We start from the raw sequence: 25,570 nt of genomic DNA on the forward strand, positions 1-25,570 counted from the left end.
GCTAGCTCTTTAACAATGCAAGTTGAGTTAGCAGCTATCTCTAATTTTTATATTGGATTTGAGAATTCTTCTGTGGTTTCATCTAAACTTTGTAAGGCATTTTTGAGAGGCACTACTCTGCTGAGACCCCATATAAAGATCCTACTCCACCATGGGATTTGACCTTGGTACTGCAGGCCTTAATTCATTCTCCCTTTGAACCAGCAGCTAAATGTGATCTTAAGTGCCTGACCCGGAAAACTATCTTTCTGGTGGACATTACCTCTGCTACAAGAATTTCAGAAATTCATGCATTGTCCTCTAAACATCCCTACTTTATCTTTCTTATATGGATAGACTCACTTTATGTACCAACGCATCTTTCCTTCCTAAGGTGGTGTTAGAATCCAATATCAATCATTCCATTAATTTGCCAGTTTTCTTTCCTAAATTTGCAAACAAAAGTGAATATATGTTGCATTTATTAGACGTTCATAGACAATTACTTTTTCTTACATAGAACAAAAGAAATTAGGAAGACAGCTCAATTATTTGTATCCTTTGCAGATGCTAATTTGGAAAAAACAGTTGCAAAGATAACCTTAGCCAGATGGCTGATGGACTGCATATCATTTATCTGCAACAAGTTGGGTCTAACCTTAAAGAAAACCTTTAAGAGCTCATTCCATCCAACATCTTCAGTGTTCCTATCTAGGGCTTCCATAGATGATATATGTGCAATGTGGGCAAATCCTTATATCATTATTACTCATTACAAACTGGATCTTATCTCAGGAGAAGAGCGGTCTTTAGCACAAATGTACTCAGGAATATCCTTCCTTAGAGTCCACCTGGGAATTTAGGTAGCTGAGGACTCTGTAACAGCAGCTGAGTATAAAATGAAAATTGACAACATCAGATAAAGAAGTTATGTACTTACCATAATGTTACATCTGTGTTTTCCATTTTCATTCTTCATCAACTTCCTGCACACCAGCCCCCAACCTTTTCACAATGGATTTCTGGAAGAACGAGAGATTGTAAGAACACCACTGTCCTTAATGTTGAGCTCCAGGTATGGTTTATTCCATTAGGAAATTTATAGTGGTTGTTTCTACTTTATGTAAAACAGTAAACAAGATCTGAGGTATTTTAGGGGTTGGTGCATTGTGAGTAAGAGAGGAGATTGACAGCTTTTTGGTGGTCATGAACCTTAGTAACATCTGAGTCGGATCTGAGGTTCTGATCCAATCCCAACAGCTGAAGAAGAATGAAGATGGACAACACAGATGGAATGATTTTTTTAGGTAAGGCTCCAGAAATACACCCAGAAAGACACTTGGGTAATTATATTGCTGTACTGTTTTACTGGCAATAACACCAAAGCTAGCTACAGTCCAATTGGAAGGAACTTCATTGAAACTAATAGATCATGCACTGAACAGAAAAATATTGTTTTTTCAGAATTGACTTAAAGTGCTCCACTGTCTGTTAACCTAGCAAAATCAGTTTGGGGATTCCTTTCAGCAGAAAAGGAAGCAAAGTACAGCAAGATAGTCTACATACAGTACATAACAATGTTAAAGATGTAAACATCAGCAAGAAGAAAAATAATAAAAATAAAAAACAGAGGTGGACCAAGAATAGAGCATTGGTGCACACCAAAATAGAAATTGTTTTAGGATGGTGAAGAAGTTTCCAGTTTTGACTTTGCAACTGATTTCATTGAGACAGAGTATAAGAACCTGTCACAGGGCCCATGTCCAAAAGTGATAGGGTTTTCCCAAAGTACAAGGTCGAATTCCCTGGTAACATTAAGAAAGATGGCACCTGCAGCTGTTTGCTCTATTGACCACATTACTAAATTTTTTTTTCACATAATAATTAAAGAACTATAAAGATGCTTTGCCCAGAGTGGAAGTTAGTTTGGCAATTGAACACAATGCCCTGCATTTAAAAGTACATCCCTAGTACATCTGTAACTGTTATCTATAGTATTCTAGCTATAGTGGGAAGGAGGGAGATGTGGACTGTAGTTTTTCCAGATAATTGCTTTAACAAATTAATGGTAATGTTTCAAAAATAACACAACAGGAACTATTACCATAAAGAAACATGGCATTTAGGAATAAACGTGTACAAAGCAAATTTGGTTTTATAGTCTTTACTGAAAAAAAATTCTGAGGTGAATTTGCAAGCAAAGGATTCTCTAGTCCTTTAGGCATCCTTGACGCTCTTCTCCCTCTAAGCCTCCGATCATGCTTTTTTCGGTTTTTTTGATTACTTCCTCTATATGTAGTGTATGAAAAGGGACTGAGAAGCAGAGGAATATGGTATTTCTGAGATGGATCCTTAATGGTAAATACAACCTGTAAAAAGACAAGAGTAAAAAATACAACTTAAATCACATTTTGGAAATTTAACCCTCTACTCAAGCTATGCAATGTCCTGACATTCACAAAGTACATCGAACAAGCACCAACAATGGGATGCAACAGATGTAAATGTAAACTCATTACTTACTTTGTACATTTCTTAAAGTTCACACCACAGCCCTGGGTCAAACCTCTCTCCTTCTGTTGAAATCCCATCATTAGTGTAGCCACATCCCACTGACAGTAAGTATACTGTGTATGTACTGCAGGTTTCCTTGCACTGACACTGCATATACCTCCCTTAAGTAACGACAATTATTCGTAGCTTTATTTATTTATTTAACATTTATTTACCAGGAAAGTCCAACTGGGACAGAGCACATTTTTCAGCTGAGGCCTGGGGAGAAACGCTCCAGATGCATGTTTTTGGAAGCTTTATTAACTTCTTGTATCATAACATTATTAAAAATGTCACTGGTCATACGAACTATACATAGACATATTAGCGGACAAAGCTAGTGAAGACTAGTTACCTACAGACTAGTTTGTTGTGATACTAATCAGATATGATGGCAAAGGCAAGCAGAATTTCACCAGTATCTCATGAAGTTTATATTGCTATTTCAACTACAGAAGACTCATATTCAGTCATTTATTTCCTAACTTTTGTTCATATTTTTCAATTCTGAGATAACTTTTTTCACAGATTGTATGCATTGTTGGTCTTTAAATGATTATTTTCCTCTTGGTAATCTTTTCATTTTTACTTTTTGATGTTTGTTTCTCAGGTACAGAATCTGAAAACTCCCTGTATTTGTCCTCCTATCTACATTATTTTGTATAGATTTTACAGCCGGCCATGGAGTTAGCTTACATAATGTTACATACAGGCTAAAGGATTCACTCATGGTGCAGTTCAAATCATTGGAATGTCCAGTGGGACCCTGTAGTTTATCTATCTATCTATCTATCTATCTATCTATCTATCTATCTATCTATCTATCTATCTATCTATCTACATATCTATCTGTCTATCTATCTGTCATTGACTGGGTTAGTCCCACTAGTCCATCAGCCTCTTTTCAGGGAGGGGGACACAGGTGATACAGGTGGTATTCATACTGAATTGGGGAAATTTGACCAGGGGGTACCAAGGAACCTCCACCTACTCTTTTCATTCTGTGTAAGCACTTCTGGCACAAAGCCTGCTGTGAGCAAAGCACAATCATGAAGAAGGTGGGTGATCCTAATGCTGTGGTAGATGTTACTAATGGCATTATAATGGAACGAGAGGATATAATGATTATTCTAGTGTCAGAAGGGAGACTGGATGATACAGTGTTGGTGAAACCGATGGATGAAAAAGTACTGAAGGATGGTTAAGAGTTATCATTGGGGAAGCACTGAAGAATTGTTTTCCTCTTCCTGATGGAAGTGTACATAATATGAATGTGAATCTTGCAGAGCATAGAGATTATAATGCATTACTACAAAATAGAAGAGACGGACAATATGGAGAAATCACAGAGTGAGGGTTGAAGGTATGATGGTATGAAGGGAGATGGTGATATGGAAAGAAAACAGAGAAATGTAAACAATCTGTAAACCGGATAACAATTTTCACAATAACGGTTGTCAGTATTCACACTTTTTTGAGGTAGCTTTTAAAACGTTTTTGTTGGCTTAAAGATTTATGATATTGTTTTAAAAAAAGAGTGAATTTCCATGTGATAATTACATTATTGCACCAAAGAACTTAAAAAAAATAACTGTGGAATTTAGAAGCAGAAATTATGAAAGATGACCGGGGAAGTAAATACTGTGAGAAGAAATAGCCAGAGAATTGTTATGGCTAGGCTTGTATAGGCCCTAGGGCCGATAGCCTAGTACCAACCTATGAACCTATGACAAAGTGAAATATTTCAAAGAAAATTGCCATGACGTTTATGCTAGATGAGCAACATTTATTGACTGGGGCACAGGAGGTTTGTGTTGCCTTGGAAATATTAAGTGAGGAAATAATGAAATGTTAGATTGATTGAGTATTGTGATAACTAATGGACAATAAAGGATTGTGCATAACTGGGGTCACCCCAAATCATGTTATTTTTGTTGCTTATTTCAGCATTTAGTTAATGAATGCAGCAAATAAAGTTGTACAGTATGGACAAACAGAGGAACACATCAAAACAATGTAAAATGACGTACTAGATATCACAAGTCAGGCCATTTATCAACAGATTATGATCTAGGTACAGAATATGAATCAAGAAAACAATATTCATGTGAAAATGAAACAGAAGGAGGGGAAGCACAGATAAAGAAAGAACTGAAGGTGAAACTGGGAGTGAGCATGAAGAACTGCAAATGCATGTAATAGTGCAGGATAAAACAAAAATACTGGAGATAGTTATACAGCATTGTGTAATTATGGAGAAAAGGAAGATGAGATTGAATAAGGTGAGAGCGATGGAGGGAATGGGTCTGTAGGGTGCAGAGCATGACAGACAGCAAAATTGTCAGTGAAAGGTGTAAAACCTGAGAAAATATGACAAAAAAAAGAAATTATGGTATAAAGGTGTCATCTATTGATTTAAACAGCATAAAATATGAATGAAGGAAAATGGCTATTTTAAAATGTATTAAAAGGTATAAAGTTGTTTGTCAATGTAAACAGCATAAAATATGAATGATACTACATGTAAAATGTTCAAGTTAAATTTAAATAAATCTGTTTAAGAAACTGTGGGAAGAGATAAGATGGACCTTTTGGTATGGGAATATTCTGGGGTTATAGTAAAAAAATAAACATAATTGATATGAAGGTAGAAAAAGCATTTTTTTTTTATAAATTAAGTGTATTACCTGCTCTAATGCCTATCAAGTGCAAACTACATGAGGAACCAATTCACCGAGCACCACTCAGTGAAGTTGAACTCCCAGTATCTGTTTTCCATTGGCATTGTTTGGGTGAGCAACAGCGGTGATTCCTTTCTTTTGGGAGATTTACCACTTAATGAAACCATGGAGTTAGTATATATAAGTTCAGGAAGTATGCAGGGGTTTATCCCTCACACAGGGGGGTGCCTACTAGGATATTGATTCAAGGAGACTTTTTAAGCCTGGCCATGCTTCCTAATGCAATTTGTTAGATATTGGCTCACATGGGTTTTGTAATGGTATAATATAATATATATATATATATATATATATATACTTGAGCGATTACAAGCTTCCTCTCTCTAATATAGGTGCCATATCAGTAGTATATTTATGGTTTCCTATCCATCTTCCAAGTTTTGCTTGAATAAGTGCAGGGATGAACTCTCCTTCACATAGATGGATGCTTGTTTCAGAAAATAAAGTGTAACTTTTGAGACAAATACCTGTCCCTCCAGTATGTCCTGCTTATGTTGCAGGCAAAGCTTAGGTCCCTGGATATGGTGTTTCTGATGTTATTGGTTTTAGAGATGTGCAACAGGTCCACTGGGTCTAGATTGGAGGATACTTTACAGGCCATGCATAGGTTGCCTCTCAGCAGCCTGTAGGAGATTGAATATAAGGACGAGGCTTTGAGGTGGTCCTCAAAGGATTTGTTTTCGACACCATGAATTCCCATGTGAGGAATCTCTATGAATGCTCCAGTTGTTGCATATGCCTGGCCAGATACATACCGAAGAGGGCATTGTGCTCATTGAATGATCTTATGAGAGCAGGGTACAATGGAACAATGATATGTTTGGATCAATATACCATACCTCTGCTTATAATTTGTACAACACAGAGTGATTTCTTTGTGACAATAGACATATGATAATTGAATGCCAAATATCTGTCTACATGTGTTCCAAAATCCCTGGTTGCAGAGTTTACTCATAAGGGTGTATTGTGAATATAGTAGTTTGCTGGGCTGGCCAGCATTCTGAAAAACACTGTGCTTCACTTTTTGAATTGAATTTTAAGCTATGATCCTGGCACCAATTATTATCCTGTATCAGGCCATCTTGGAGGATATCTGTGTCTTGAGGGGATTCAGTGACCTCACCGAATTTGCAGTCATTTGCAAACTTGCTCAGACAGTGGTCCTTGATGTTATCCTTGACCTCAGAGAAGGAGATACTAAATAGCAGAGTTCCCAGCAGTGAGCCTTGAGGCACCCTACTAGTAACCATTCTTTTTCTGGATGTAGATTCCCCTATTCTAACTTCTTGGGTTCTGTCTGTAAGCCAGGTGGCTATCCAGCTGGTGATTTAGGGGTTTATATGTAGTTTAATGAGCTTTCCTGCAATGCTGAAGTAGAATATTTTGTCAAATGCCTTGACCATGTTGCTGTAGGTAGTATGTACCATTTTGCCCTGTCTATTGCTTTGGTGACCTTCTCAAAGTAGTCTATCAAGTTGAGTAGTCAAGACCTGCCCTTGACAAATCCAAACTGATTTGGGTCCAGTGTTTGTAGGCTACCTATGTTGTTACTTATAATATCCATGATTATTCTCTCCATAGCTTTGCATATCAGTTTAATCAAGCTTATGGGTCGGCAATTCCCCAAGTCAGTGGATAGCCCGCGCTTGTGCAGTGAGAAAACTGTTGCAGTCCTCCATTCATTTGGCATGAAGCCTATTTGGAGGCTGTAGTTATATGGTGTTTCTAGTGGACCAGATAGTTCATGCTTCATGCTACTAAGAAGGTATCCTGGGATATTATTGGGACCTCTCAGTGCAGTGTTCACCTTGAGTTCCTGCTTTCTAGTAACAGTTGGGGGAGTTATGGATATAGGTATTTCCTGATGGGACATCTGGAGAGGGAAAGCAGTGTAAAATTGGAACTAAATTTGTTGGCCACAAGGTTTGCTGTATCTTCCAGCTGCATATAGTTGGCACCATTGACAATTAATTTGGTACACTGCTGAGTACTGCCTTTGAGGTTATGGGCATAGCTGAAGAAAGCCTTATGATTGTATGTGGACTGGGAGGTAATTTTACCTCAAATTTGGCTTCGGTGGACTTGATTGGTCCCCTGATTTGCTCACTTAGGTTAATAAAGGATTTAGTTACCTTGCTGGCGTTGCACCTCCTACTTTTTGCCATGAATGTCTTCCTTTTGTTATATAACCTATTAATGCTGGGATTCCATCAAGTTGGCTTGTTTTTTGAATTGATCGTGTGCTTAATCCAGGTAAGTACAGTTATCTCTGTGCAGCTAGTAATATAGTTATACAGGTTTCTGTGAACAATTCCACATAGCAGTGTTCTCAGAGTTTGGGGATGGGCTTTCAATTTTGACAGGGTGTCACTTAATAATAGAAAATCCCATGCTGTATCCTTGCAAGTTATTGGTCCCCCCTTTATGACCTAGGAAAATCATAATACATATTTAAATGCACTGGGAGACACTTTCCATTCAACCTAACACCATACTCATGGGCAACTTTAACTGCTCCAATATACACTGGGAATCATATACAACACCTAACATGCAGGCTCAGAATTCCTGGACTTTGTAAATGCACTTAGTCAGTACATCCACTAGGAGCACAAACATCCTTGAACTTGTCCTACAAATATGGTGGAAAGTTGCATCCTCCCTAGTGTAATGGCCTTACTGCTCAGGTCTGACCATAAAGCTGTCTCATTTTAAGTTAAGGCAAAACCAGGGACACTGGATAACCATGGAATTGTTAAGAATTATTCTAAGGCAATTTGGACATGGAGAAGAGCAAGCACATCATACTGATGGACCAGCCTTGTAATGTGCTTGTTTTTGTTGTAAATAAAGACAACATTTGTCCCTTCATGTGCAGTAGTTGGTCTAAATGCATGGAAGGCATTGTAGCCCTGCACTGATGGACTGTTCTGCATGGCTTTAAACCATGTCTCAGTAACTGCACTGCCTGTAGGTTTATCAGGATGGCAGTGCCTATAAAAAGGTAGTATGGGGGTGGACAAAGTTTTAGCCAATATTCAAAATCCTATACGGGGCAAAGACATACTATCGCTAGCAAAGCAGTGTAGGTTATCATCCGTATCCTCTCAGGCTGACAAACATTTTGCTCCTTCAAATGACACCATACTCTAAGTCAATTGTTAATGTCAATTATTATCTGTTTATAGTGTGCCATTATCCTTGGAGAAGCAAAATGCTAAGCTCTTATCGGCCTGGGACATACAGTCTGAGATCTCAGTCATGTATCTGTTCATGACGTCCAAGAAGTATGTCTTAGATCATTTATAATCATATGGAATATGACTGAGTCATACTGGTACTTGTGTGGTTCAGTGACCTAACTGCATACATGATCTAATGAATCCTGGCCCCTAATGCATAGCTCACTGTGACTCTGCCCTTACATAGCATGGTGAATGAGACATCTTTGTGGTTTTCATATTGGAGTCTCCTATGACAAAAATATTGGGTTGTGTGGTGATATGTCTTATGGGTTTAGAACCTTGACACTCCATGGAATGTGACCATATGTGTCATGTAGTGTGTTGATTTTATGGAATGTTCCTCGGGTTGCTGAGGATACTTTTTTTTGTGCAATGTCTGAGACATTTTTGTGGTTTAGGGAGATTATATTTAAGAGCGTCAGCATATGTGGGTGTATGTGTGTCTCTGGTCCTTACTAATTTTCATGGATGTAGTGTGTTCATTACTGACAACCTGTTTGTTATTATAAATGCTTGCATGTGAGAGCCTTGCCTCCAGTGATATTATGTAACTACATTTGTCACACACTGTATCAGTTATGAATTAAGTGGCTGTCAGTAAACATGAGACAATTGCTATGTTGTCTCAGGATGTGTATATACACCAGGCTGGCTGCAGAGATAAGTAAACTCCATGGCTACAGAATGATCCTTATTTTGTGCTCTACAAGGAGATGGTACAAGAAGGGGTTATAGCTGGCTATCTTGGTTGCTGTAAGAATATAGACAACACTCTGGACTATCTAGGTCCAAGCTCATGGGGAGAGGGGGGTGCTCCTCAGTGCTCAGACTAGTTGCTCATTGCACAACTAAGCACTGTGGAAAATTTCATGTCTGTGTGCTTGTGCATACAGAGTGCACTGCTAACTGCTGCTGCACAATAAGCAGTGTAACACAGCCCTGCTAACTGCCACTGCACAATAAGTAGTGTACCACAGCACTGCTAACTGCGACTGCACAATAAGCAGTGCACCACAGCACTGCTAACTGCCACTGCACAATAAGCAGTGTAGCACAGCACTGCTAACTGCTACTGCACAATAACCAGTGTAGCACAGCACTGCTAACTGCCACTGTACAATAAGCAATATAGCACAGCCCTGCTAACTGCCACTGCCCAATAAGCAGTGTAACATAGCATTGCTAACTGCCACTGCACAATAAGCAGGGTAGCACGGATGCACCAAATTAACAGAGGCAGGGAAAACTGACTAAACAGACAGCCTCTAACCAATCAAGCAATCTCACTTAAAGCCTTCTTGGTGTGATTCCAAGCTCATACAGACCAGGCCACCTTCTACTCCCACTAGAAAAGCAGATGCAGGCCTTCTTAATGTAAAACCACACTACAGTTAGCCCAAAGTGAATTCAAACAGGACAGTAAGAAAATAAGCTAGCTAGAAATTTTTAAAATGACTAGAGTGCAGAGAATCCACAAATAATAGCAAAAGGCACCAAAAATTCACAAAAACCAAGTCCAAGGTACCCAAAAAAATTGAAACCAGCCAGCAGATCCACTTAATGCAGTTTTAATGTAAGACACACGTACACATGAATGCATAAAATTTAAAAACAACATTTTCGTTTCTAGCAGGTAGACTTCCACTGCATGTGGGTAGACATGTGCAACAGTGATTTTATACCCTCCTAAAACACAAATTGACCAATAAAATTAAACAACTGGTTAGAAACCTAATTACCATGCAATTCATACATATTCATCACCTTATGAACAGTTCTCAGTAACCTATACACACATTCTTAAAAACTTGCAGTAAATAAAATCAGCCATTAAAATGGTTTAAAGCACTTTAAAACACAGTTTAATAAATAAATTACAGTGAATAAATATGTTTCATTTTAAACAAAAACATAAAAAAATGCATATAAAAACTTCCTTCATGAGGAGAAAACTGTGATTATTTATAGTGTTATGCTCCCTCTAGTGGTCATTGTTTTAATCACCTCCAAATAGTTTATAATTTATAATTTAGCAGCTCTCATCTTCAACACGAGGGCAGGGGATACATTTTCATTTAAACCAGGTACAATGGTGGCTTGCAATATTATCTGCCACCATAATTCCCTATATTCAACCCTTTCTTCCCTTTGTCCCACTCTTACTTCCTTTTTCACTCCTTCTAATACAAAAAAAGTAAACCTTGCTTTTGTACATTCTAGGGAGTGTTTGAAGAGAGCATTGGTTTCTTTCTTATTCTGCATATCATAGCAGTGTTCATATATTCTCCTTTTTAATTTTCTTTCAGTTTTACCAGTGTAGAAAGACTGACATTCTTCACACACTGCTAAATATACTAATCCACTAGATTCACAGTTGAAAAATCCTTTGCTGGTCACCATAACATTTCTACTACTTAAAAACAATTCTTCCCTATTAATAATGTACCTACATTGCTGACAACGTCCACATTTGTAGGTGCCCTTTTTCCTTGAACTGTTTGATTTAAAATCATTTTCTATGACATTCTTCAAGTTCAGGCTATTCTTGTACACAAATTTTAATTAATTTTTCAGAATCCTATCTAAATCTGTGAGTCTTATAAACTTCCCCCATTCAGATTTAATAATGTTTCTCACAGTGCCTATACTAGCATTGTACTCCAAAACCATAGCTTTACCAAATTCTTCTTTCTGATTTTGCTTTGTCTCTGTTCTTTCAGACAGGTGTTCCCCTAGTATAACTTTGAATCTATCTTGTCTACCTTCGTACACCCTTTTTTTTCACTTCCTCTATTAATTCATTTGGGTAACCCCTTGCCTTAAATAAATCTTCCAAAATGTTACTTTCACTTTCAAATTCTCTGTCACTAGAGGTCATCCTGCTAGCCCATACACATTGTCCTTTAACAATGTTCTTTTTGTAATGGTAAGGGTGCACATTGTGAAAATATAAGTATAAATTGGAAAATGCATTTTTCCTGTGTACCTTAGAATTAAATCTGCCATTCTCTTTGTAAATTTCTATATCAAGATACTGAAGTTTGTCGTGAGAGATGTTATAAGTAAAACTCAGACATGATGTGGTTTTATTTAAAAAAACTTAAAAATTCATGTACTTTGTCAGTGGTATCTGTCCACAGAATACAAATATCATCCAAAAATCTCCTATACATAATCCAATAGTCACCATAAATGGCCCCCAGAACATACTTTTCTTCCCATTTTTGCAAGCACCAGATTTTCATAGGTAGGGGCACAGGCTACCCATATTGCCACCCTCTTAATTTGGTGATAAAGCTCTCCTTTGAAATAAATAAAATTGTATTTTAACACCAGTTCCATAAAACTTAAAGGAAAACTCCACCTTAGAACTCAAAAAACATTTTTTCATTGTATCTTTGTTTTTGAGCTATTGTAATGCCTCAAAATCACTCCAAGTGCTTCTTTTACAATTTTAATGTTTCCCTCAAAATGGCGGATGATGGGGCCTGCCCTGGTGAAGTGATCTTATTTTCTTGCTTTCCTTCCTTCTTCCCAGAATACATTTCAAGTCCTCTTTATATGACTCATGCCAGACATAAGGAAGTGGTGCTGTTTTCTCATGCCATTAAAATATAATGGCAGGACTGTGAAGCACTGTCATCTAAACACACCTGTAAAAGAGCTACTTCTCTGTTTACCTGACTGAGCCTCATTTATCTCTCTGACAGAGCTTGTTCTATGTTATAAATAGCTGTTAGCTACTTGCAGCAAAAGAAAGCATATAAAAATCTGTTTTTTGTAAGAGAAGTCTTTTGTAGTCCTAACAAACTTGATAAACCCTCCCCCATACTCTCATGCTGATGTGTGAAAACTGTCACTGCAGTAAATGATTCTTTGCTGTACACATTTACAAGTGACAAGTAGTAGGACTCCAAACTTAGTCTGTCTGCTACTTCCCAATGCCTTCAGTGTGAGGATTTTTCTCTCATGAATGATGCAGACTTAAAATGTGCCTTACTAGTTCCTCAATTATTTCTGTCATGTTCCCCCTCCTTTCTTCTATTTCATAGTTATTTATACTTTGGTAACCAGGAAAGTGAACTGGTTCCTTTTTAGCCACAGCATAAGGTACACTGGCAAAGATAATAGTAATTAGATAATAGTTATTCACTTATCAATTCAAATAAAAAAATACTGACAGAAAGACATTGACCAAGATTGCATGTGGAACACATAGCCAATGTGTGACCAAGTAAATCATTGAGCAACATTTACTAGAATGTATACATTAATAATGCTTAACTATACTATGTTTATTATAAATTAATTGTATGCACACACACACACACACACACACACACACACACACACACACACACACACACACACACACACACACACACACACAGTGTGTATGTATATATGTATGTATGTATGTATGTGTTTCTGTATATGTGTATATATACAAAAACATGTGTGTATGCATTTAAACACAGTTAAGTACTTCTGATTTCCTTTTCTTAGTGTTCTTAATGCAAGGGCACATAGTAAATGTATGTTAAAGTAAATTCAGCTGTATATTATGGTTGCTCTCTGACAATGCAAGGACTGACTCAAAGTCAGTGGGAATCTCTTACACTGGATCTGCATGTGCCAGATATACATCCCCCTCTGGTAGGATGTCACACAAAGCATAAAAGACCTTTTTTATGAACAGTATCAGTGCACCTAGTTGATAGGGTTGCCACCTGACTCAGGGGTGTAGCTAGGATTTTCAAATTTGTACTCACAGCTCTCAAACTGTTACCCCCCCTCCCCAGACAAGCTACGGCCATTCTCGTAATTCACGGTTCGCTCTTTTAGAATCGATGAAGAAGCATTCGCTGTAATGCTTCTTCAGTAATATAATATAAATTCACTCAAACTCGGTTCCTTGAATTGAAAATGAACCTGAAAGTCTGTTCTTTGAAAAATGCAGCATGGTAGTTGGGGTAGAGTATTCATGCTTTTGTTTTCTGTAACTAAGGTACAGGTTTTGAGCTTGAGTAAATTACTAACCACCTGTTACCCCTAACTAGGGTGTTTCATTCACACACACACACACACCCCACCTACCTCTTAGTGCAAGAAATATGGACAAAGCCTAAAATAAACAGGGACAGATATTAAATAATGCTCTCGTGAACTTAGAAAGTTGCTAGAATAGCAAGATTTGTGCTAGTATGAATTTTTCTAAAGGACATGAAGTCTAAAACTCAAAGGTGTCAGTACTTAACAACTTTAACTTTAGCCTTCAATGATTTTCTAGAAACAACTTTAACTTTAGCCTTCAATGATTTTCTAGAAAATCACAAAATTTATGAGGAACAGGCAAAAAATATGAGGCAAAAATCTGGACATTCTGCAAAATTCAGACAGTTGAGAGGTATGCTACCTACCACACACACACACACACACACACACACACACACACACACACACACACACACACACACCTTTCAACCTTTTAGAGCAACAAATCCATAAATAAACTGAGGCAAAGGCCCAAAAATAAAGACTTTTTTTTTTAAATATTGCCCTTATAAATTTAGAAAGATAATAGTAGTAGGTCTTGCATTAGTAAGAATTTTCTGAAAGGTATGAAATCTGAAACTCAAATGTCTGCCATTATTTTCTAACTTCAGTCTTTAATGATTTGTCACTAATTTGCCAGAAAAACACAATTTTATGAAAAACGGACAAAGAATGTGATGCAAAAATATAAAATTGCCAGACAATACAGCTGGGAACCTGTCAAAAAAGGGACACCATTTTAATATGAGCACTGTTAACTTGAGCAGCTGACAAAATTAGAGAATCTACATGCATTTCTGAAATAAAAGTAATGTATAACTCTGATCATTAGTTATTTATAATTGTAAAGCCTCCACGTTTTCTTCCAAAATTGCTATTTTTGTGGAGGGATTATTAGGGGGGAGCAACATTTTGAGCCAAAATTGGGAACAATTGAGAGGTTTGGATATTCCTAATTCTATAAAGCGATTTATTTGCATGTACCTCTCAACCTCTTAATGCAGGAAATCTGGACAAGGCCAAATATATTGGGGGGAACATACAAACAGTACTAAAAATTGATCTTGTATAAACTTAAGACAATTGATAGAATAACAGGTCTTGCTTTAGCATGCATTTTTCTGAATGTTATGACGTCTGAACCTTAATGTCTGTCATTATTTAGTGAATTCATTCCTAAATGATTTGCTAGAAAAGTTTTATTTTGCATTTTACAGCACGAACACCAATAAATATCTGCAAAACAAAGCAATGCAGTCTCACAATGAAACTAGACTTGGCATTAAAACTTCTCTGCCCTTGAAACTCACATTCATTGAAACAGCATTGAAACCCACATTCAAAGAAAATACATTTTGCCAGTGGCAGATAAAGATTAACTTTGTGCTGTTTTCAAATCATAGGCCCCTTGCACATGGAACATACACACGCTCTTTGATACACCTTCCTGATTGTATTAAATTATATTCCTTGTACAATGTAGTATAGTTGTTAGAGAGCATTTTAAATTTATTATTTTGAACATTTTTCCAGTAAACAATGAAACAAAATGCATGCACCAATAATGACAAAACAGCCCAGTTCGGGTTCAGGCACCTAGGCAGCGAGACATTTCCCTGTGGTACATTTGGCTGAGGACACATGGCTGAAGTGACATTCAGCTGCAGAGAAGTATGGCTGTTTGCAAACTCCCTGTGGACAAAGAGAAGCACACACTGCCATGCCCAGAGGTTTAATAACCAAATCCATGGAGGCAGATGAAGTAATGAGTATTGTGCTCAATGTACAATACATACTTATAGAACTACAACATGTGGAAGTATGCTACAGCATGGAGGAAATCCTGCAGGCTACTGTAGTCACATTTATGCTCCAGTATGCATTTTAGGTAATGTTCCCTATACACTGTGAAGGGGGCTGTGGTCCACACACACTGATTATAAAGGCACTGCCCATTGTGCACTGCATTCTTACTGCCAGTGACATGCCCACGGGCCAGCCTATTGCTGATGCCTGCCATATTGCCTGTTGTCTCATGTTCCCTTGGGGACCATGGACATTGTTTTCACTCTGTGCATTTAGTTATTGAAGTTGTGGGCATGGCAGCACATTCTTCTCTTTCCCACAGGGAATTCACAACAGCCACATTTCTCTGCAGCTGAATGTCACTTCAGCCATGTGTCCCCAGTCAAATGTACCACAGGGAAATGTCTCGCTGCCTAGGTGCCTGAACCCACCCAGTTCAGAACATTTCCATCATAAAAGTCTACTCAAACTTCTACAGTCCACCAGTATCAGTAAATATGCATAATCTCTGAACTAGTAAAAGCCATCTACACAATTCCACATTAAAGAAATCTGTAACTAATGAAGCGGTTGCTGCTAGCAAACAACTTTATATTTCATTGTTTCATCTACAAATAAAGTGCCTGTTGCCCTTGAGGAATAAATTGCCTATGTTGCATTAAAAAAAAGTGATACGCTAGTAATATTGCAATAGGGAATGGATGGCAAACTGATAACAGGTTCATAGTTACTACTAGATATCTTCGCCAAAAAGGACTTCAGCATCCACCCCCTCCCCCTTTACAACACAGTACAGTATCAGCAATGCAACTACATACTGTGGGAGAAGAACCCACAGCCTTTTGTATCAAAAGCAAGTGCACTACCTGTTGTGCTATTAAGAATATAAGCAGGCTCAGCATAAACAGCACTAAACTTTAGTTCCCCTACAGCTCTCAGCTCCTTGTAAAATGTACTTGACACTCAGCTGTATCTCTGAACTTTGCAGCACAAGAAATCTGGAAAAAGCCAACATTTATGGGGGGGGGGGGCAAAAGCCCAAAAACCAGGGACACATTTTAAACATTGCTTGCATAATTTTGGAAAGTTGCTAGAATAAAATGCTGTGTTACCACCATGCATGTCTTGAATCCAGAACCATATGCACTACAGTCTAAATCATCAGTTTGCAAAACAGGAAGACTGAAACTTAATGGCTATTAGATAGCTCTCAACCTCTTAGCACAAAAAATCTGGACAAACAACAAAATAATAATGGGGGAATACAACTTCAGTTCTCACTTCTCACCACAACTAGGGAATACAACTTCAGTTCTCACCATAGCTCACAACTGTTACAAATAAATGAAGCCTATATCACAGCAGTCTATACACTAAATATACTGTTCACTGCCTGAAAAAAATACTAGAGCAAAATGTTAAACTTTCCGGCTGAACTCTAACAAATTCAAAAACTGCCAGCATTTAAAAACGTAGCTGGTTGTTGATGGCAGTGGTTGTTGTGTACCTGCTCTGTTCCTACAGTGAAAAGACTTTTCCAGCAGAAAATTCTCATTAAGAAAAGTTTGCAGAGTCCTAATTTGACCAACCATGCAACTATTTACAGACACATCATTGTTTAGGCTTAGACAAGGATCATGTATAGGAAAGGTTGCTGTATTCTTCCCATCTCAATGTGGACGACAAGGCTGGCACTGTATCTGGAATTACATGTGATGCCAACACACACACACACACACACACACACACACACACACACACACACACACACACACACACACACACACACACACATACATATACACACACACACACACACACACACACACACACACACACACACACACACACACACACACACACACATACACACATACATATACATTCACATACACAAACATACATACTCATCCACACATACACATACTCACATATACACATACACGCACATCACATACACATAGTAATACACATACACACATACACATACATACATACACATACACACCTACGCACATACACACATACATACACATACACACATACATACATACACATACATACACATACACACACACACACACACACATACATGCACATACATACACATACACATACATACACATACACACACACACATACACATACACACACACACACACACACACACCCTTTCTGAACATAACATTATTTCAGCTTACTCACCAACCCTCTGTTCGAGCATTGCTGCGAGACCTTCTAAATAAAATCCTTGCCGAAAATAACATCCTTGCTGAAAATGAAGCAAGACCTAAATAACATAAAGCCTTATCGAAAATGAAGTCTTCTAACCAAAAGTAAATCCAGCTGGTTTGTTCCCGCTCGCAAAAGCATTTGAACCAGCCTGAAATACGTGTGGCGAGCTCCATTCCGAATGGCTGGTAGCCCTGATGAGCTGACGTCATAGTGCAGCTAAAGCACGAAAAATAAAAAAAATAAAAAAAAAAAACAAGTGAAAAAATAAAAAGCTACCCCCCTTCTAAATAAGTTGTACTGAAATCAGTACAGTGCGTATGCCTCCCGACTTCCCTGACCTGACTCTCTTTCTGCAGTTCTGGCCTGTATTTCCTGACTTTTCCTCTAAATGGCACAGAAATCTTTTCTACTACTCAAGTTATCTTAACACAAACTATTATAAATAACATTTAAAGCTTAGAATTTCAATACTGTGTTGCTGCTTATGTAAATTTGTCAGAAGAGTTGATAAAGCCCTGGCTGATCTAATTGCTTTGCTTTGCTATGAAAAGGGGAGTGTTAAGTTCTCCTCCCTTCTGCGATAAAAAACAGTGGAATCAATTTCACAGCTTTCTGTCTTTTTTTTGCATCAGCTGCTGTGTTCCTGACATTAGCAGGAATCTAAGATTGACAGCAGTACCTGGCAGGGTAAACTACAGATTTAACTGTGTCTATGATATGTCATACAGGTGGAGGCAACTTTCTCTACGAAGTATGTGAGAAGTTGAGTTAAATAAAAAAGTAGGTGGGCTTTTCCTTCCTTTGACTCCAATGCAAGGAAATAAAAGTTTTAAAAACAACAAGCTGGATTCTGGTACATACACAATGCTGGAACCATGTTGTAGAGAGAAAAGAAACTGATTTAAACTGTATGAGAGGGTGGAGTGTTCCTTTAAGCAAACGATTTTCTCATTTTGTGTTAGCTCTCTGTCTTCGAACATGATTTCTTCTAACATTTGCATTCCTTCGCTATGTGGTATGCAGGAAAATAAATCTATTACATCTATTGTAACAAGCACCATATCCCCCATATATAAATCATTATTTATTTCTCTCAAGAAGTCCCAAGAGTCCCTCAATATATTCCTCTTTTTTAACTATAGTGTCTTTCATTTTGAGTCCACAAATTTTGCTAAAGGCAAGGTTTTTGAGCCCTCAGCTGAGACCATGGGTCTAAGTGGAGGATACATTTCATTATTGTGGATTTTTGGTATTCCAAATATTGATGGTATTTGTGTTACCATCTATCAACCCTTCCATTAATATATCTGTGAGAGCCGAGTCCACTCTGCTATAGGATATGTTAACTTCATTTCTTGACACACTTCTATACTTACTAGTGTCCATTAATATTTTGTTCATTTTACCTTCGTAAATTAAGGTGTCCATTAACACCATCCACCCTCCCTTGTCTGGTTTCATTACCTTTGTTTCTGTATCATTTTCTGAGGTCATCTAGGACAGATCTCTTTCAGGTTTAAATTAGATTTATATTTCATCTTAGAGAACCCCTTTCTAATTTCTCCTTCTACAATACACTCAAAGTTTTTTATTTGAGGGTGTAGGAGTGTGTTGAAGGTACTTTTTTTCTTTATTTCATTACTGCTTTCAGTGTTTTCCTGGGGTAACATCAAACCCAAGTTAATTTTCCTAGTAAATACCTTAACGTCTATTATAGGTTTTTGCTAGATCGCCTTTCTTCAGAGGTATGAATTTCATCCCTTTGGACAGGAGACCAAAATGTTCATCTTGCAGTACTATTTTACTAAAATTGTAAATACTATAACCATCCTTAACATATTTGTGTTTGTTATTTTCATCCTGTCTAATACTATCACCATCATTATCTAAGCTGGGGTGGGGTATATTGTCAGTACTCAATATCTCCCCCTCCACCTTCTCCCTCCTCTACAGAAAAAATTCTGCTGTTGGTATTGGTTACCAGCTTTATTCCTAATTCTTTCCAACCTCTGCAGAGGTGGATACTCAGAAAAATCATCCAGTTCATTTACCTGTTCTCCTATTTGCACATTTTCATCCCTATTTGTTTCTAGGTTTTCATTGAAATTATTGTTAAAATTACTGTAAATACTCCCATCTTCAAACCTATTGTTTAGTTTAGGCTTAGGGTAACTTACATTATTTTTGTATTCATTAATGCCCCTTTCCAACTTTTTTAGCTTCCTTTTAACCAATTCATCACTTTTAAAATCAATTTCCTTTCTAATATTAAAATATTTTTCTTTTTCAGAGGGAATAGTGTAAATCAAATCATTCTTAATTTGTTCATTTAACATTTCTGTTTCCTTCTGAATATCTTCCTTTAATCTGTCATTCTCTTTCACCATGACTTTCAACATGCCTTGTCCACATCTGTTAAAATATCTAACAATTCCTTGTGAAACAAACTACTAGGAACTACATTGTTAGGATATTTATATATCCTTAAACCTTTTGGTGCAATTCTTTCTATAATACACGGTTTCAAATAAGAATTTTCAATGTCCAGTGTTTTAAACTTAAGCATAAGCTTAGACGGTTTATCTATTTTAATTTTATATGTATCAGTTGATTGAGGAATTTCACCAATATTGTCCCTAAATTTAAAAGTAAAGCTTACTTACAACCAATCCTTTAGTTGCACTCTTCCAGTTTGAGTAACAGCTGCATAAGTCTCTTGGTCTTTTTCAGTAGGAACTGAAAGTTCCTCGGTTCCATTGAGATCCAAATCATTTCTAAACACAGCTGGTGTCTGTAAAAACTAATTTTCAGTGATTCCATTCTTATTATTATTAGGACCAGAGAAGTCAGTTCCACTTAATTCTCTACTTATCCTGTTATCTTTGCGCCATTTGGACGTATTTCTGTGGAGGGCATCCTGGTTACACCCTCCTTGTACTCTGGTCATCAATCCGACCGTTGATTGGCTCAGTGGGGTTAGTAGGACGATCAACTGTGATAATTCACCAATCAGCTTGCGGGTCTGACCAATGTCATCTTTCCTGCCCCTTCCTTCTATCTCCATGCTGGTTTCACCTTCCATAGCTGAGATAAATCCAATAATCCATAAATAATAGCAGAAGGAACCAAAAATTCACAAAAAAGTCCAAGGTACCCAAAAAGTTGAAACCAGCCTGCGAAGCCACTTAATGCAGTTTTAATGTAAGGCACACGTACACATGAACGCCTAAAATTTAAAAACAACAGCGTTTTATTTTTGTATATGTCTGTCCACATCTGATGAAATCTACTTGCTAGAAATGAAAACACTGTTGTTTTTAAATTTTATGCATTCATGTGTACGTGTGTCTTACATTAAAACTGCATTAAGTAGGGGTACAATGTAGAGAAATTAACAACAAGGTCCATGAAAATTATGGTATTTTACAGTGATAAAGGGCAAAAAATATAATAAATAATTGAAAAATACAGCAATGGTACTGTTAAATATCATAAAAAAAGCAAAAAATCAGTTTAAAGTACTGATCTGAGCAAGGATTGCACTGGGTAAAAGCCAAGCTACCAAAATACCCAAGAAGACTGAATGATATAATTAAATCAAAAGGTGCTTCAACAAAGTATTAGTTTAAGGGTCTGCTCACTTATGTAATTAGCTTATTGTAAGTTTTTTATTTTTTATATTTTTTCCCTTAACAGATTTATTTTTTTTAATTGAATTGTGCAGGTTATAGGTCACATTAAAGGTGGGAAAAGTTTTGAAATGATTTATTGTGGTCTAATTTTTTCATTTTTTATATCACACAAACCTGGCATTTAACACACTTTTTATATCCATTGTATATATATATATATATATATATATATATATATATATATATATATATATATATATATATATATATATATCATGCTTCGAATTCAAGAAGAACCTTTTAGTAGTATGCTAAACATCTTTTGTAGGGTCAGACACTCAGCAGATATTTGAAAGCTATTTGTGAGATGAGTGTGTCCTGCATGGATGTAAATAATTAACTAACTCCTTTTTCTTGGAAAGAAATCTGCATTTGCTTATGAAAGTGCATGAAGTTAAGGGTATATCAGAAATGAAGAAATGATCTGTAAGGGCAAAAAATGTCACCATAAAGAGCACATGTTCCTGTTGTTGTTGTTGTTGTCGCAAATATATACGGAAAAATAAAGCTCCTTTTATCTCATTGCCAAGGAAAGTTATTACTCTATCTGTATTCAGATTTTAATAATGTACAAGTGGCATACATAGTTAGCTGTACTAAATATGATTACATTTTACATTGGCAAGACCAAAGGATATTAAGATATGTATGAACATGGTCGCACTATTAAGCCTAACATATAGTCATGCACTTTATAAGCATATGTTGTGTACTAACAGCAGCCACAGTTTCTTGCATCATGTATTATCCTCTCTCACACTATCATTTATGTATGTGACCTTGACAGTGAATTAGCTCTGAGAGAATTCCAGTGGCATTTGGAATAAAGTTATGTAGTTTCTCCTGGCATTATTCAGATGATTCATTTGAAGCCATCTTGCAATCTGGTTTCTATCACTCAGACAGTATGCAACCCAATGTAAGGCAGAATCTGAAAGGCCAGAAGGAAACAAGACCCCTGAGCAGAAGTGAGTGATTTTTTTTTTTTAATCAAATTATTTTGATAAATTTAAAAATAGTTACCAGCAACATGACCTAGACAAAGATAACACAACAAGGAATGTGAACATTCTCAGAAGAGACATCTTGGTAATATAAGCTGATCAGAAACCATGATGACACTTAGAGAGGATACTGTAATCTGATAAGTACTGAAGTAGCTGTGACTGGATATATTTCTTAAGCATCAAAAGTGGATTTAGAATTATGCTTAGGAAAAATGTTCATTTTATAGAAGGATCCAGTTGTGCAATGGTATGACATTCTTTAATAGAGTAGCTGTGGTAATATTAACTGGATGAGCAATAGCTTTTTAGGTAGCTGGTGGTAGCATATTGAAAGCCAGGGAAAATGCATTTTGCTTCCTAAGAACTGTACGTACAAACTGAACTGAATTATGGGAAAACTTAAAAGGTACAAAATAATGGAGAAATGTAAAAGTGGAAAATTAACCAGCCCCAGTGGAACAGAAGTGGTGACAGAATAATTGGTATGCAACATTTAAGGGTGACTCACATAAAAATGGATTAGGAACCTTAGGATTTCTAGGGTTAAACTGGGAAGTCAAGTGTTTCCAAAAGAAAGCCTTGAGTGATTCTTGTGTAAGAAAAGCTGGAGAATTTACTTCATTTCTTAGTATTCTAAAGGACTGAAAGTTCTTGGAGACTTACCCAGATAATGCACCTTCCAGACATTGTCACATTTGGAGTACTTTTGATGTCTCCTGTGATCAGTAGGGAATAAGGCAGCAGTTCAGCAAAGCAATAAGAAGAAAGTGCTAGCAAAGAATCATGTGGATGAAAAACTGAAAGTGTCAGTATTAAAATAGTTTCACTACAGCTTAAAATAAATAAAGTAGACTTTCAGCTATAGACTAAGTATAGCCTAAATAAGTGTAACACGATCACCATATGTAGCTGTAATTATCCCTTTTACCATATGTAGCTGTAATTACCCAATTAAAGATAATTTCTTTCTGAGACGCTTTGTCATTTTGGAATCCTGAGCAGAGCTAAACCTTACATCTGGGCTGATGGATGCAATTATGGATCATATCTTTATTGTATCAGAAGAATATTTTTGCAGGCAGTAGTTGGAGATTTTACTTCATTCATTTAATGAAAATGCTACCAGCTCCTTTAAATGGTCACTCATGATGATACATGTAACCCAGTGGAGTAATTTTAATGTGGGGATGTATATTTCAGACACAGTCACAGTGCATGCATACCTGGAACAGGTGACCTTATTATAAAAAAATTAAAAAAAAATATGTATATTCTGCAATTTAAAAATCATGTTTGGTGTCTCAGTGAAAATCATTAGCATTTTTTAACATTGTAATGAGAACAATATTACTACAATAAAAAAAATATATTTAAATGAACAAGCCTGAGATTTATTCTTCCCTAGATTTATCCTTCAAAAAGAACTTTGCCAGAAGTTGATAAATGTGCTTTGGATTCTAAAGTTTTACAGATCTCAGCAGGCCAAAGTCCAGATCACCAACCCTAGAGACCTAGCACGTCTTTACCTTTTTGGCTTTATTAGCATATTATATGACAACACTGATGAAATGAGGAGCACAGTTAGAAAGACTGAGAACAGAGGGGAGGATAACGTGTTCTGTGAAGGCGAATGGGAAGTTTGCTCCAACATTCACTTATTTTTGAAATTGATTAAGTTCTCTTCTTAATAACTGGAATGGTAAGAAAGGAGATGAACACAGACATGGGTGGAAGTGAGTTTAAGTTGTATAAATGAATAAATCCCAAGTTCTAGACAAGTGTAATCAGGCAAACAAGTCTGATGTTAAATAAATTCATGGAGGAAGGTAAAAGTATAACAGTCAACTGAAAAAAGCAGGTCTCCCTTCCAGAGTCAGAAGCAGTTATATATTGCATGATCTTTTTGCCTCAAATTTTAGTTATCAAGAAAATACAAATGTTCATATAAAAGACTACCTAGATATGAAGGGAAAATGGTTAGGAAGTTGAAACTGTAGAACCAAGACAATCCTCCAGAAGAAGTACAGAGACTTTGGCTGTTTGCAAATTCCCTGTGGCAAAGAGAAGAATGTGTTGCCATGCCCACAACTTCAATAACTAAATGCACAGGGGGAAAACAATGTCCATGGTCCCCAAGGGAACATGAGACAGCAGGCAATATGGCAGGCATCAGCACCAGGCTGGCCTGAGGGCGTGTCAGTGGCAGCAAAAATGTAGTACACAATGGGCAGTGCCTTTATAATTGATGTGTCTGGACTACTACCTCCTTCACAGTGTCTAGGGAACATTACCTAAGACACATACTGGAGCATAAATGTGATTACAGTAGCCTGCAGGATTTCCTCTATGTTGTAGCACACTTCTACATGTTTTAGTTACATAAGTATGTACTGTACACTGAGCACAACACTCATTACTTCTTCTGCCTCCATGCACTTGGTTATTAAAGCTGTGAGCATGGCAGTGTGTGCTTCTTTTTGCCTACATGGAATTTGCAAACAGCCATATTTCTCTGCAGCTGACTGTCACTTCAGCCATGTGTCCCCAGTCAAATGTACCACAGGGAAATGTTTTGCTGCCTAGGTGCCCGAATCCATAACATTGTAACATTTTATCATGATCTTCAAGGGGCCCAAATGTCAGGGAATGAAAGATTAAATGGGAAGTGACTGGTTCTCCTCTCTTATGGTGAGGCTAGGGTTGATGTTCACACTAGTGCTTTCTGACAATGACTATAATTCACTGAAAGGTGGCCTTTTGAGCTGTACAAAAAGATGCAGACAGCCTCTTCTGGCAGTTGGCTTGCATGAGAAAACATATGTACATTCAATTTACTGTACATCCATGATTTAGAGGACTGCAAGCTATAGGTAGTACAGCAATCATACCCATACTATGATGGCTACAGGTCTCAGTTAACTTGTTAAACACTTATCAGATAATGCCTTCCCTCCTTGCCACTGAGTGAATATAAAATGCATACTCTCTGAATGAGAACAGTCATTCATGTAAGTGTTATAAGGGAGCTTGTAATGTGTCAAAGGATGTGAGTACAAATGGGGGGGGGGGGTGAAAGGGAATACTATAATGAATATCAGAGGGGCTGGTGCAAAGGGCATTAAAAAAAATTCTAATGAAATTGACTGGAAAAGGGACCACTGTCAGTCTGAATGGTCCAGCCTTTCACAGCAGCAGCAGCCCAAGTAGTCAGTGTCTGAAGCATATTGGTCCATGTATTGTGAGTGCACAGTATG

At 37.1% G+C, this 25,570-nt stretch overlaps 1 protein-coding gene across 4 annotated transcripts in view; it reads right to left on the minus strand.

Annotated features, from left to right (window-relative positions):
- Positions 1-923: 923 nt before the first annotated feature.
- The window catches only part of LOC122810230 (5-hydroxyisourate hydrolase-like), a 324,954-nt gene continuing 300,307 nt past the window's right edge, over positions 924-25,570 (minus strand). For 2 of the 4 annotated variants that reach the window (XM_044081748.1, XM_044081747.1), the window contains exon 4: positions 925-2,348. In XM_044081748.1, the coding sequence (XP_043937683.1) occupies positions 2,034-2,348 (315 nt within the window). In that variant the 3' untranslated portion in view covers positions 925-2,033. Of the gene's footprint in view, positions 2,349-25,570 lie in introns of all 4 variants that reach the window. The other 2 variants (XM_044081746.1, XM_044081745.1) reach the window with 2 other exon arrangements.

Source organism: Protopterus annectens, chromosome 8.part1, assembly GCF_019279795.1.
Source record: "Protopterus annectens isolate FY-2018-M chromosome 8.part1, PAN1.0, whole genome shotgun sequence".
NCBI classification, from domain to species: Eukaryota; Metazoa; Chordata; order Ceratodontiformes; family Protopteridae; genus Protopterus; species Protopterus annectens.